Below are 15,844 nucleotides of genomic sequence, written 5' to 3'. Positions count from 1 at the left end.
ATTTTCACTTAGCTATTTGACACCTATTTTTGTTGAATGGAATTGAAATGAGCGTAATTGGAGGCAGTCACTATGTTTTCTTGGTAATACTGGAGTCATGCGGTCAATCCAAACCACACTTAGCCACATAATGAAAGCAGTCAGCAAGTCAGAGAAATAGTTAGCTTTGCACTGTCCCTAATATCCGCCTCTCAAAACCAAATTAGCACAACTAGGAAGTCAAAGAATATAGGTTGTTGTGAAACAGGCAAAGGATCACCTTTGTCATCAACAGAGTCATATATAAAAGCTTCTGTATCTTCCTGCGCTTCTCATATGTGTTACAATTTACAGTAAGAGGTAGCAGTTGAGAAAATTTCCCCAACCTTTTCAGTTTTAAGAGTTGAAAGCTGTATCTTTTTCATAGAAAGACACCAGTGATTAGGAACAGTGTGTACAGCCACAATGATTATTCAAATTTGCATTACAGAAAGATACAGAGGTTTGGAATAGTGTTTGTCCTTTTCTGATAGGTATGCTGTGGATACTTGGTAAGATACACTTCCCTGCAGTGACAGTATTTTATTTACATAAATGAGGCAGAATGATGAAAGAAAAAAGTATTTTCACATTATTTCTGGAATGAGAAATATGTACTTCAGGTCACAGAAGAAATGTGTAACCATACTGAGAATCAAGTCAGATTTTATTAGTTCAATTTCTGAAAACGGTATGGGAACTTCAAAAAGCACTCCTGGTTTCAACCAACATAGAATTTATTATTTTTAAAAGGGAAAATATATATATTTATTTTTATAGCTTGATGTAAGGATCTGTATACCTGAGGATAGAAAATGTCACATGACTGTAAAAACAAGACCAAAAAAGTTTCAACTTGCTTAGTGCAATTTTGGCTTCACTTTAAGAAGTTTTAAAAGCCAATTTAACAATTTCTTGCCCTTGGGTATTCTTTCCTAGCTTCTTGCAATTAACTGCCCCTTCAATTCAGCCACTAAAGTTTTTTGTAGTGTTTTTTCAAACTAAATTACTTAACTTAGCCTTGTTAGAAAAAGCCCTTTCCTAGCACTGCCACTTGAGCTAACTGTTTAGCTAACAACTACATTCCTATCTCTACAAAAGTTGCAAAATGGAGATATGGCCTTGAAAAATATTATGCAAAAATGAAAGTCACAAAATGTATTTGTCTTAATGTTTTCAGACTGATTCCATCAACTAAGAAAATGTATTTTCAATTAACCCTTTTAGAACAGGCACCAACGCTTAAGTAAGTACACATTCTCAAATCCCCACTAAAGTGAATGGAAAGTCTAGAATGATAAATTTTACCCAAATAGTTAGTTCAAATCAGATAGGTGGGTTTTTTCAGTGTATACTAAACTGAAATGCATGCTGTGGTGAAGAGCAGTGAGATGTGCAGTAAACTATGGGTTTAAATTTTGAAATGCCTGGTTTCTGAGAGTATAGAACTATTGGTCTGGAAAATATACAGACAATTGATAGAAACAAGTATAGCAAACCATTCTTACCTATTTTATGAAAGACAATGAAGATGAGAAGTAATTAATATTTTTGGAAGATTTCTGTATGGTCGTTTTCATTGCATTTCCCAATCCCGTAATCATTGCCTATTTTTGTCATAATGACAGACATACGTCTTACCTTGTGTATGTTAGTCCACATATTTTTGTTTAAAAATGTGAATTAGTAGCTCCATTTACTAGAGATTTTCTGAAGTTATTAACTATAAAATGGGCGTAGTCTGTGATGTTTATTCTGTAGTATAGGTGTAATAATTGTCATATTTGTTGTACAATGAGGGTAAAATTTTAGATAATATTGAAGTCCAGGAAAATCTCTGATCATATTTGAGGGCAGATTTTGCCCTTTTATGATTCAATGTTTGCTACTCTGGTCTTTTCTTCTATAACTTTCACTTACTAAATTTGTGGTAATAATAACAGTAAGACTGAACACATTTTGAGAGAAATTTTAATAGTGATTCTATTAAAACTATAGTTTGTTAACTGACTCACAACATTCTTTATCTGTAGACACATAACATTGTGAAAAAATTACTTCTATCTGCAAAAGAAAAATAAATAATTCAAACATTGAAGAAAATTAAATTCTACTTTGTAAGAAGTGCTAAACCCAAACTAACCCTCTAATTTTACTAGAGTTAAGACCTGATTAATAAATCTAAATTGCTAGACTTTTGACTGTTGGAATTTCAAGGTACTTGCATTAAAACTGGATCAGCCAGGTTCTTTTGTAATAATGAGATAAAATGCAGTGAATTTAGAAAATATATGGTTAAGTTCATAACACTTATATTTATCTCTGTTCCAAAAAGAAAGATTATTCGTAACTAAATAGATATTATTAGAATTTTTCTGCATAGATTGCAGTTCTGGGTACAATATACATTTCTTAGACCTCAAATTGGATGTTTTGATCTAATTAAACACTTCATAAACAAATATAAATGCCCAGAATAGAATAAAAATCAGGGAAAAGGAATCACTTTTCAGTCAAATTGTCAGTAGAAAATAATGTCAGCTTTTGTTTACCTTTGTGTGAGTGAAGAACACCTGAATTAATTTGTAAAGTAAGTATAGCAAAGCACAACTCTAAGAGACCTTGCAGTAGTGGTAATTCCTGCAGACGGCTGCAGGCATACGGAAGCTGTGTGCTGACCTCAGCCCTGCTGCAGCACCGAGACGTGGCTCAGCCAGCCGCCTCCGTCCTGCCCTCTTTGGAAAGTTCTTCTCTTCCCTGGGTTTGGTGGGAAAGGGAATTGGATCAGGCTTCCTGTTACAGCAAAGATTTTGTTGAATGGGAAAAAAAAAAGTGAATATAAAGGTTGAAGTAAAGAAGCTTCAATGAAAGTATGTCTGTTAAGGAAAACAACTGATGCAGGAAATGCGGGCCTAGACACATAGGTATTTGTTGCAGAAGGGAATGCTAGATTGAAACACTTCTTAGCATGACTTAGATGCATTCCCTTGGTGACCTTGAATGTCTGCTAGCCATTTCATTGGAGAATGCTGCAAGTTCTTAATTTCTCAAAGAAGAGACGTAAACTGCACTCTGCCAAATATTCTGCAGCTGTTGCTGTCCTCAGGTTACTTCAAAGAGGAGGCCAGTAATCAGTTCACTTCCATCTTCAGATTGATGCAACTGTCTTTTGCCTGCTTCTCTGCATAAGAAAGCACAGAATGCCGCTTGTATTTGAATCAGTCTTGAATCGATCCCATGGGCAAGTCTCAACTATTCCCTAATAGGTTGTTCACTGTATAGAGTAATCAGATTCTGCTGGCATTGATAGCTTCTGGAGGTGAACAAATATAATTAGGTGTAACAGGTACCTTGGGGTAGTGTTAGCAAAGTGGCTTTTGGTTTTGTTTTTCATCCCTGGGTGATCTCTTAACTTCTCTGATTAGGTAGTTCTTTGCAAATAAGGAAGTAGATTACATAAAAATAGAAACAGTTGCAGCCATTGTATCAGACAGTGTGGAATACCCAGATACTCAGGAAGGACCTGAAGAATTTCAATCTGAGTTAAGAAAAAAGTGCAAAATAGATAAAATTATTAGACTTTGAAAAGCCTGCGTGTTCTTCCGTGATGACAAATAAGACCCTGACAAGCTGAACAGCAGGCTATGCTTTTTTTGGTCTTATTGTCTACTTGTTTCGTATCCTTCAGCCTCATATCAGTGTTTTGTAATGAAATAATGTTTTCACTGGTCTGTTTAAAGTATGTTTGCTCTAAATTTAAAATTCAGTAATCATCTAAATAATGGGCTTTTTGTTGGAGAAAGCGGTCTATTTCTATCTTCTGTTATACACAAATAATGCAACATTATTTTGATCCATATGATCCGTCTTGAGTACTAGCAGGAAGAAAAATCTAGCATCCACCTTTTTCATAGGATTGGTTACTGCTGTGACATTGTCTTCTCCTATCCCTCTTTCTTACAAGAAGGATGGAGAGGGACTTTTTACAAAACTATGTAGTGACAGGACAGGGGGGAAGAAGATAGGTTATGATTAGATATTAGGAAGAAATTCTTTACTGTGAGGGTGGTGAGGCACTGGAACAGGACGCCCAGGGAGGTTTTGTCTGTCCCATCCCTGGAAGTGTTCCAGGCCAGGTTGGATGGGGCTCTGAGCAATCTGGTCTAGTGGAAGGTGTTCCTGCCCATGGCAGCGGGGTTCGAACGAGATGATCTTGAAGATCCCTTCCAACCCAAACGATCCTGTGATTCCAGTTCTCTTCAGTTGCATTCTGAAGGACCAACAATAAGAACATTTAGGAAAAAATTCTATATTCTCAACTTCATATCCTGTTTCAAATCCCCCATTATGTCCCTCCTCCACTGCAGTATGTTCCATGTAGTTCTTCCTCTTCCCTAGAAGTTTTTATGTCAACTCCTCATTGTTCCAGTAGTCCTGGTTTTGAACTTTGTCTTTTTTTCTGTATATGAAAATTCCTTCATGACATCTTGCAAATATCACTTGAAAACCTCTTCTATATTAAAAAAATATCTTGGTTCTTTTACACTACCTTATATATCTGTATCTAGAGATATCTACTTGTGTTCAGAGTATAAGCCAGTCATTTGTGGGAGCTGCATTTAAATCAGTGTTGATGCTATCATGATTAATGATTTGTTGTTTGTCTAGTAAAGTTTTGATGAAGTAAAATACTACTTTAAAATTCTTCATGAGCATAGTAGGTATCTCAAGACTTGCAGGAAAATGGTAAAATAAATAGAAGAAATAATATGCTGAAGAATAGAAATGGTAATTCCACAGTGACTATTTTCATTCTTTCACCCTGGTGTTCTTCAGAAAAGTTTTTTCCTTTCTTCATAATCATCTACACTTTTCAAGTAACAGTATTCATATTTAGTGGTACATTTTCAGAAAACTGGTGCTGGTGTTACTTCAGCTCATGATTAAATGAGAGTTCTGACATTACTATTTCTATTAGCTCTAAGATTTTCTGAAAATAAAGGGTTTTTGAAAAATGTAGAGGGATTGTTTGTTGGTTTCCTCTCTTCCTCCCCATTACATAGCTTACATTTCATTGTAAGAAGAAAATGTGTGGGATTCCTCCATCCTTCATTAGAAAGGAAGGATTTGTTTGCATTTAATGTAGTATTGTTGTTACAAATTAGCAGATAGAAAATCTCATTGTGAACAAAAATTCTTTAGCTAAGCTTAAAAAAAAGAGAAAAATTGGCACAGAGATGGTGCCTCTACATTAGAAAATTCAGAAGCTGAGAAGGTATTTCCACAAAATTGCCCGTATATATTTCTTTTCTCCTTATGCCATCTTATGCCTGTGTAGGTGCTTATTACCAGGCAGTGTACTGATATAGCTGGATATTTAGTCTGTCCTACTATGTTCTTAAACCTGCATTTAGGAAGCCTGTGTTTTCACTGCTGGCAGGGAAGATGTGCACAAGTACCAAGGGACATTAGGAGGAGTATCTTCAAGAGCCCACGTGCAAAGGTGTGGGATTATGTCATATAATCAAGACAAAAAAAGGCTGAGCGTTTAAATAAACATCCAAGAAGTTTTGTTACACAGATTTTTCTGTTATAAGGTCAAAGGGGACCACTACATTTTAGTCTGACTTCTAGATGACACAGGCAGTGGTTATTGCTGAATTAATCCATTATGGTATTATGGCATTACGTTCTCTGTTGTTTGAAATTTTACCTGTGATGGGTAGTCCAGACTAGCCCAAAAGTAAGTGTGTTGCGTTCGTAATGAATTATTTGTTACTCTCTACTGACTGATTTGTCACAGTTTCAAGTTGCGTGGTTTAAATTATATTATGAATAAAAGGAAAAGAGATATTTTGTTATGTTCAGGTGACTTTTATGAATAAAAAAATACTAACATGTTACTGGTTTTTGTAGTTTAACACAGCAGCCAAACAGTTGATAGAATTGGACAAGCCCTCAGGTTCTGCTGTTGACTCTGGAGAAGGTACCTCTGGGGCAGCCCACAATTCAACCCAAAAGCACACCGATACTAAGAAAAACACCAAAAAACGACACTCTTTTACCTCCCTCACCATGTCCAACAAGGCTTCACAGTCTTCTCAGAATCGCCACTCCATGGAAATCAGTCCTCCTGTCCTCATCAGCTCCAGCAACCCAACGGCAGCAGCCCGCATAAGTGAGCTGACGGGACTGTCCTGTAGTGCCCCTTCTCAGGTAATTCCCTTGAAATCAGCTATAACTATAAAGGCTTCTGATCTTGTCGGATTACTTATTTAAAATTATTAATTATGTCTAATTAATATTAACTATACACTTTCAAAAAACTTACCTTCCAGTATGAGGACATTTAAGGAAAATATTTTCTAACACTTACTTATATAATGATAGCAAAGAGTTTTAGTCTTATAGGCTGGTTTTTTTCGCAGGCTGTTATTGTTGTTATTTTCTAAAGTGTCACAAAGATTTTTATTAAACTGTGAAAACTAGAAACTTGGGTGATTTAATTTCTTGATTTCTTTTTTCTAAATTGAACATAATGAATATTAATAAAGTGCATGCTATAAAAGTAAAATATTCAACTTGAAAATTACATTAATTCCAGAAATGTAGCATATTAATCTGGTTGTGGTAAGTAGAAATATTTATCTGACTTTATTTATTTGTTCAGTAGTTCGTGAAAAATTGGCTATTTCACAGAGTAATTACACTTCGGGAAAAGAAATATCAATGGAGCTCAAGGGTTATTGGCGGTGTTTTACATGAGCTAGTAAATATGCTTTATTTGCACGCCTTTGGGATCTGACAGCTTTTTATGGAAAAAAAAGAAAACTGACACTGGTTAAAAGTGTGTTTCATGTAGCTGGTTCAATCTATCTCCAAAGACCTGAGAAATGTCAGTATGGAAAAAAGAAAGTGAGCAGTGTGATCCAACACTGTTCGTGTATCTAACTGAAAATTAGTTCTGGTTTAAGGTTACAAGTAGTAGAATAGTGGTGATTTTGACCATGAAGCTTACAGCTGTGTCAAAACCAGCTCTTACTAAACCATGCAGAACTGACCCTGCTGGTTTTTTCTCTCTCCCAGGTTCATATTGGCACTACGGGGCTGATTGTGACTCCACCCCCCAGCAGCCCAGTCACAACAGGGCCTTCCTTCACCTTCCCCTCCGAAGTTACCTACCAAGCTGCTCTTGGTGTGAGTACTGCTTAAGAAAACTCAGCCTTCCCATTTTAATTTGGTCTTGTACTGTAATTTTTTTTTCTCAAGTTCTAATATACTGATTTGAAATGATGGTTTTGTGGAAATTGTGTCTATGTGATAGACAATGGTATGAATTTAACTATGGCAAAAGCTCTATTGCTACGATAATGTTTGCATCTTGTCGTACGTATCCATTTCTCCAACTTTCCTCTGTAATTTCTCTATAGTAAACACGAGATGCACACTTCCTTCCAGAACAGTCTTGCTTTTAAGCATAAGTAGAAAAAGAGATTATGCTGGGGGGAAAGTTTGGGGAAGCAAGCAGGTTCTTACAAAAAATGTCAACTTGGGACCACAGCTGCCAGGTATTTCTGTCTTACTTAAGATTTTCAAGATTATCTGAAATAAGCTTCAAAAGTCTGCTGTCTCCTCATTAAATAAGGTGATTTCAGTTGCATGTACACCTGTGGCAGATGAAGAAAGTGTCTAGCCGGTTTAAGTTAGGTTCTTGGAGACCAACAGGAAAACATGTAGTAAATGGCCATCTTTTAAAGGAAGAAATACACTGGAATGCTGTTTCCTTTAAACAAATAAAATGACATTTTCTTCAAAAAGTTCAGGATTTCTTTCCAAAACCTACCAGAATTCTTTAGTTTCCTATGCTTATGTTAGAAAAACTGTGGAATGTCATATATCATACTGTACTCATCAGAGCCTTACCTTAACTGCAATAAAGATTGTGGATACCAGTTTTCTGAGATCTTTAAGGGAACTTAATGAGATTTTATTTAAATCATAGGAGTTCTTGAAATTAAGTTTTTCTTTCAAGTCTAAAATTGTGCCCCTAATTTTTAAGGGGTGGAGCACAGTTGAATAATAGATCTTCACTTACTTTAAAAAAACCAACCAAACAAAAAACCCCAAGACTTGATCTTTTTTAGGTGTCTCTCCTTGCAGTCTTTAAACAAAGTAAAATATGAAGAATAGCCTTGCATCTAAATAGGTCTCATTTTGTTTTTAACTTTTGGCACTTGCATAATTTTACACATTTGTCTGCAAAATCAAAGGCAGAACTCTTCTATCAACATTTTGTTGTTTATGAAAATGCTTAGGTGTGGCTGGGTTGCATTTTGACATATATCTTTGGAACTCTTAAGCTACATTTTTCAGTCCTTTAAATTATGATGCTGTTGTTTTCTGAATTATCTCCAGTACTTTCTCTTGGCATGGTATATACGTGGTGACACATGCCAGAAGGGGGTACAATACTGCACAGTCTTTTTCAGTGAAGAAGATAGTATGGCCCTTTTACCTTCTTAGTCTGATTCTTGTATCTTGAAAATTTGCCTGAATGTAGCACAAAGTTTATGTTCAGCTAAATATCCATGCCAATGCCACAAATTTTCATCATCTTTTGTGATGTAGTATCTGCTCTCATCCAAGTAAATGTATTTCACATTTTTTGCTCTTCAGACAGATGACCTTATTATTGACAGTTACATGGACCATGTGCTTTTGCCCTGCCTTACTGAGTAAGGCAGATTGAGCTGTAGCAATGGTTTGCCGTATTGTGGTTAAGTTGTTGACTCCTTCAATCTGTGGATTATCTGTGTAATCCTACTGTTAAATGTATGCTAATCTGGAAACAGTTAATAATCTCCTTATATATAGATTCATATTTTAATGTCACAGTGCAGGTGAGGTTGGAAGAGCCTCTTGAGGTCATCTAGTCTAACCCCCCCTGCTCAAGCAACATCCCCTAGACACAGTTCTCAGGATTGTGTCCAAATAGCTTTTGAATGTCTCCAAGGATGGGGATTTCACAACCTCTCTGGGCAACCTGTGCACATTGTTGGCTCTTGTTCAAGTTGGTGTCCACCAGGAGGGACCCGCAGGTCTTTTTTTTGCCTGTGAGGTGTACATCTTATATTAGAAACAATTAGCTGCTTACATACTAATCCTTGTAGTCTTTTATACTTCTTTCATCCTATCCTTCAGAAAATACCTGTGAGAACTGAGCAAACAGAATCAGCTTTAGTATAATTTGTGCTCTTAGGCAGAATGCAAGTCTAGCTAACATATATGCTGCATACATTGAGTAATTGATTTGATTTATGAGATACTCAAGTTTTGGAGAGGATTGAGCAAACTTAATTGAATGCAAAATTATGCATTCAATGCATAATTTCAGGAGTTCTGTCAGAAGTTGGTTTTTTTCCCCCCTCAGTAACAAACACTTCTGTTTGTTATTAAGAATCAGTAGTTCTTTATTTGATGCCAACATGGAGAAATGCTTTAGTTTGGTGCTGGTGCAGTCATTAAACCACCTCGAGTGCTTTAGTTGCTTAAGCTTGTTCGAAGGCAATCTCACCATGGGTACCCACAGGAATTAAATTACAGTGCTAAATGCAGCATGGAGAGAAACTCCTGCCATATGATTGTCCTGGATCTTGGGGTGCTACTTTCTCTTTGTGATAACCATGCTCCTGCTTCTGTTTCCAATTAGGCATAGAATTCCCATTGAGAACCTGAATTATTCTCTACCACCCTCTTTAGAAGTCAATAACCTTCTGTACATAATGTTCTGTTTCTTCTTGACTTGTTTTCAGCATGACTAAAATGCAGGCTGGCAGCTCAGGCTAGAGTCAGGTCATTCATGTGTTCTTTTACAATAGATGATACTAGATGAAGATGCAGTTTGTAAAGTCACAGACTGTCGGGTATATCTTTTACTTACACTTTTCCTCTTGCTTCGTAAACTCTTGTTTTCATTTTAGAAATGTGCAAAATGTTTCTGACAGGTCAAGAGAGAAAGTGATGTTCTTGTTTCTCTAGATGTCTCCCTTCTGGAAATACCCGTCCTGACATTCTGAGCATTAATTTTAAGCTGTGGAACAATTGTGATTGTATGTTTAATACATCAGAAGTGCTTGGCTTGAAGTAAATGTTCTTTGAGAACAAGCTGTTTATACACTTACTTTATATAATGCTAAATGCAGAATAAGGGAGAAAAAAGAAATCTGAGAGGATGAGCATGATTACCCATCAGTGAAGAAGAATATATTCCTTTACAGTAATTCTGAATTTATGCATCTTTGCTACATTTATCTGTCCTGAATCTCAAAGCAAGGAAAAGCTAGTGTCTTCTCTTATGTCCTGTAAGAAAGATGGTATTTCTATTGTCAACAGGAGATATTTTGAGCTGTCATGTTGTCTAACAAGTTTCTCTTAAGACAGTTTGGATTAATTCCTAGCCCAAGGGAGTCTGACTCTTTTATCTATGTACATGTATAGGATTGCATTTTAGTTTTTTACATTGCTCTGATGGTTCAAAAATGCCAATTGTATTAATTTTATTTTGTTCATAATAATGCTTTGTAGATGCTGTTTGGTACCCAATATTGTATGAAGTAGATAATTTACAAATTTTCAGCCAAAATAGACACAAATAAGCTTTAGGAATGAGAGTGCTCTTGTCAAGTGACCGTATATGGTCTCTACTGCTTGTATCATTTAAGCAAATTTTAATTTTCTTTCAGAAAACTTGTGATAATTTATTTAAAAGTTTTATTTTACAGCAGCAGTTCTTTAGACAACAGCATTACTTCTCAGCTTGTATTTTGAGGTTTGATTCTTTGAAACTGAAGAAGCTGTGAACTGAGACAGACTTCTCACAGCTAGGGCTTTGGGCTGTGATATTATCTGTTACACTGTTCTTTGGGACTTCCAACCACAGCTTTACCCTTAATAGGGGCATTAATTGGTCTGCTCGTCTTGGCCACTGGCATTTTTGAGCCTTGTCGGTGTTTAGTATATTTAAAGTTCTTTGCAAAATATAAATAACAGATGTCAAGTTCAGTTGTTGTTGGGTGAAAGTATGCACATGCAATCATGTAAGGCTCATTCAATTGGAAGGAGATTCTTGGATGTAATTTAAAGGTAGTTATCTAACGGAGGAGATCTAGTTGCCATAGATTTTACTGAAAAATAATCTTCAGGTATGTGATTTGAACCATGATATGGGAAAAACAAACAGAATATACCACAGCAAAGTTAGAGCTACATTCAAAAGCAGCAGCAGAAAAACAATGTAGCAACAAGAGATAACTTATCTTCCTTTCATTCTGCCTTTACAGTCTCCTGAGAAGTGAAAAGTGTTTTGGACTGCAGTCGACCTAGATTTCCATACTGCTACTTCTGCAAATTGGAAATGTTGACTTTGAAATGGTGTCTTGGTGTTTGAGCTTAACTAGCAGAAATAGGTGGTCTATATTTGGATGGTATTTGGAACGTTTCAAAAATTTAAAAATCCCTGATTTTTCTGGTCTTGTTCTCTCGTACATGCACAAAAAGAGAAATTGCCTTTTATGTGGAAGTATATAAGGTAGTTTGAATTATTATTAATGAGGCACAAGCTGTGAGGGTTATATAAATACTGATGACATTTAGCTCTTTTATGTAGTTCCAGTGTAAGTTCAATAGTGTAAGTCAGGAGGTTTTAATAAGAATTGTCCTAATTTTAATCAACCAAAATTCAAATCAACTTTTGTTGTGAAGAGGAAGCAGCTGGAAGAAACAATGAGGTTTTGTATGAGAGACTTGTTTTTGATAACATATAGTTTAGGAATTTTGTTAAACATAAGCCTTAATTTGTTAGCCCTCAGGGAATTTTCCAAGCCGTATATTTTTTCCTAGACATTGTGGGAGTGAAGACTGTTAATGAATGTTCTTTTCCACTGTTGTGCCTTTTATTATTCTTTGAGTGAGCTGATTACTGATCTTCAATTAACTAATATGGGAATGCAGCCTAATTATATTTAAATTTAGTAATATGCATGTGTTTCTAGAGCATGAGTATAGATACTTTTTGAAGTTGTAACATACATTAAGTATCAAATTATGTAATTTTTCATTTTCCCATTTAAAAAAACAATTTATCACTTACTTGCTGTTTTATATGTTTGAAAGTACATCTGGTGCCTGAAAAGTAGTTGCAGAAACATTCAATTTTTCCCCTTATCTACCTAAAATACTCTTAATTATTGCCGAGCATATTTTACTGAATCCCATGTGGTTTGTGTCTATTCTTTCATGGAATGTTGACTATGGGAGCCATCAGAACTAGCATGTGCCTTGGAGGTAGGTATGTTTCTCAACAGCTAGAAAAATGGTTACATGCCAGAAAACTTCTTGAATACTTGGCTAGATCATTTGGATCTATTTTCCCAAGTTGTAACAGTGCAAGCTGTGGAGTGTTAGTCCTCTAAAGTCTATCAAGTAATTTATTTAGATTTCTTGGTACTTGCCAAGTCTTCGGGAGTTTAATTGGGCTGTGGCTCACTGCTGGTCTCATTACCATACTGATAGACACAGGGAGGGGAGCAGAATCTGAATAAAGCAGAATAAAATAGAGCTGTGAAGGTGCCTTTATTTCAGCTAAAGCTTCAGTGTATTTTATGTGTTCAAATGAATAAAACGCAATGTTCAGCATCTTTAGAGATGCAGGAAGTATGGAACTGTGACAACCTTGATATTGTGCATGAATAGCTTTAATTTTAAAGACTTCCAACTAATCATCTCCTAATGTGGATTTAAAATTTCTACCATATATAAAGAAATATAGATGCCTAAAAAAAAAAATGTTAATTTATATTCTGTTGACAGGTTGCATGAAAGTTAGATGCTCACATTCAGCTTCGATTCAGCTAAGACATTTGTTGAATGTCTGACTGGGAGGGAGAAATAACTTCAGCTGTAAAACAGCTGAAAAAGAAATGTTGGTATTTCAGTGTGAATAACCTGGATACGTTAAAAAATTGTTGGGTAGGTAGGAATCTAGAATGTGAAGCAAATGCAATTGCCATTTTTGTAAATAACGATCAGTATCAAAGCTCTCAGTGATGTTTCTCCAGCAGGACATGTCCGTTTAGTGTTGGATACAGAAGGCCTATTTGGTCTTAAGAACTTGTTAATATATGATCAGAAAAAAAGTTCTAAATAAAATAGGAATATTTCACAATATAACATGCAATTTATATCATAGCTAAGCATAACAATTTTGACTGAAACATTGTAAGAGTTGATAAGTTTTCTCTAGATTTGAAGGTCTTTAATTATGCAGTTATTTACTGTACTTTTGCAGTGTAAAACTGGTTTAAAGAGCTGTCTTTTTATTAACTTTTTCACCAAATGCAGTAATAATCACACAGTGTAGAACTAAAACTCAGTTTGTTTCCATATAGGTTTTTGTTTAGAAAAATAGAAAAAAAGAGACAAAACCCTTTAGAAGTGAAGTGTTTGAGGGGACTTAAAATGACTTTCAATTACATATTTTCCAAACTGATAATGTAATGCTGTGCATTTATATGCTGATGTATTGGAATTGCCAGGCACTACTTCAGGATATTTTGTTAATTTATATTCTAGTTCTGTGGGTTTTAGGAAGATTATGTTTGAAATTAATTCAGTTTTACATTTTCAAAGGTTGGAGGTTTTTTATTACTTTTTATGTGTGTTGTAACACAAATAGTTATTTTTGGAAGGGGGGAAGGAAAAGCTCTCCTTTTGTGAGCGCCTTTTCCCAGGAGTCAGTACACAAGGTCCTAAAGAATTGTCTGAGGCTTTACTGAGCAGAAGGTAACAATTGCTCCATTGATTCTCAAAAGGCACAGAAGTCTGTAGGCAGGAGCCCCATTACGATCTGTGGTGCATTTTTACTGGGGTATTTGTTAAAGATTACCAATCTTGATAATACTGAATTTCAAAAGCTAACTCTTTAAGCTAGAAGAATAGGAGAAAGAGGGAACAATAGATCAGTGACTATGGTCTCATATTGTGCTTGCTTTTGTAACCTATACATCAAAAGATAATTTCCCCCAGAAGGCATGCTTTTGGGTGCACTGCAGCTGAATTGTATGTTATGTTTCAGCTTCAGGTTACAAAAACAACCATGTTACGAAGTACAGTCAGCAGCGGGATGCAAAATCTACTTCCTGGAAGGCTTCTGAATTTTTGTCGAGCCCTATCCTAAGCATGTTGTAACTAGAAACAGTGCTTTCCATTTTTACTGTGCTGAGAAATTGCTTGTCATTTGCTTAATTAACTGCCAAAACTTCAAGATTTTAAACTGAAAAGAAGAGAAACAGAGACAAAGCTAACTCCAGTTATATTGTAACAATAGGTAAAGCAATACTGGACTCAGTTACTGTTTTTCTTCTTCCTTAGAATATCATGCTTTTTTTTTTTCAGCTGATTCAACTCATCAAACAATGTTGATCATCTGTTGCTATTTTTTTTTGTTCTTGTAAAATCAGAATATGAATCCCCCACTTCCACCACCTCCTCTCTTGTCTGCTGCAATCATTGCATCGGCTGCTTCTGGACCTCAGTCTACAAGTGTCATACAAAGGTCTGCATCGGGATCAACTGACCAGGTGGCACATTTACGACCACAAACTCGTCCAAGTGTGTGAGTAAAATTGAAACTTTTCTCCAGTCATAAAAACAGAACGAGATCACTGACTTCACCTGTACATATAGCACGGCAGCTGGCTCTGTTCTGCTGGAATTGCCAAAAAGCCAAGCATGCAACTCAGAATAAAAGCGTGGAGAAAGGTGATATCCCCAAACAGCCTCCACACTGATCATTGTTTATGTTGTAGATAAATATAATCAGCTGTTGCTGAGTGAGAAAGGACTCACTTCAAAAATATAAAGTATTTGTCATGCAGAAGATGAATGAATCCTTGCATTAGCACTGAATACTGTATAACTGAAAAGTGTCATTTCCCTGGAGTGAATTTATTCCATGTTTTCCATTATGTGTGGTATGAAAAGGTTATTCTCAAATGGAATAACTTATGCCAAAACACAGAAAGTGCTGTATTTCATTTAGACTGGTAAACTTGTTACTGTCAGACTACTTATGTCAGTTGGAATTGAAATTTGACTGAAGATTCTACAGTGCACTTAATTAGTGGGTGGCAATTTGGAATGAAGGCAGAAAGCTGCTAGTTAGCATTATGTCTTCACACTTGAAATACAAGCAAATGTGCATCATCCTTTCGGGTGAAAATATTTTGTATATTAACATGTGTTGCTAGCAACATCTTTCTTCTTGAAAACTTCTTTGTGTGCAGCTTGGGGAATAAGAACGATAAAATATAAAATTCAGAAGATGCTGAAGCATCTAATGGGAGATGTTTGAATAAGGACTGCTTTTGTTCTGTTCTTGTTATCTTCCCACCAGGTTTCCTGCCACTCCAGAAGAGCACCCTTCTTGTATAGCAGGTGCATCTGGATTTGGGCTGTTTCTTCGTGTCAGGCATTTTAACACTGGTTCTTATGGATTAGTGCACCTAGCGCAGTTGAATCAAGTTCCCATCTCGTTTACTCCCACCCTCCTATCCCATCTTCAAAGGGTTGCTCTATATGAGGATACTAATGAAATTTGGAATAAATTAACTAAAAGGGAAGTTAGTGAACATCAATTAAAGCACATGAATTGCTTTCCTATAGAGTTTCAGTGTGTGGCTTTGTAGATTACTGCTAAATCATGTACCAGTGAAGCCTTCTGCTGCCAGTGTACCATATGTTGGTTTAAAGCATATTTTTTGCTGGCTTT

General features: G+C 35.9%; 1 protein-coding gene across 2 annotated transcripts in view; it reads left to right on the top strand.

Moving 5' to 3' along the window:
• Positions 1–15,844, top strand: part of SH3RF1 (SH3 domain containing ring finger 1) — an 84,103-nt gene that overhangs the window by 51,841 nt on the left and 16,418 nt on the right. For both annotated transcript variants that reach the window (XM_042015004.1, XM_042015005.1), the window contains exons 5-7: positions 5,935–6,234; positions 7,105–7,215; positions 14,535–14,689. In XM_042015004.1, the coding sequence (XP_041870938.1) occupies positions 5,935–6,234; positions 7,105–7,215; positions 14,535–14,689 (566 nt within the window). The remainder of the gene's footprint in view (positions 1–5,934; positions 6,235–7,104; positions 7,216–14,534; positions 14,690–15,844) is intronic.

Source organism: Corvus kubaryi, unplaced genomic scaffold (genome assembly GCF_017639235.1).
Source record: "Corvus kubaryi isolate FWS band 111438036 unplaced genomic scaffold, C.kubaryi_AGA036_p1.0 split3-131, whole genome shotgun sequence".
Taxonomy (NCBI): Eukaryota; Metazoa; Chordata; class Aves; order Passeriformes; family Corvidae; genus Corvus; species Corvus kubaryi.
The sequence above is the reverse complement of the archived record's forward strand: the minus strand, read 5'-3'. Positions and strand labels throughout refer to the sequence as shown.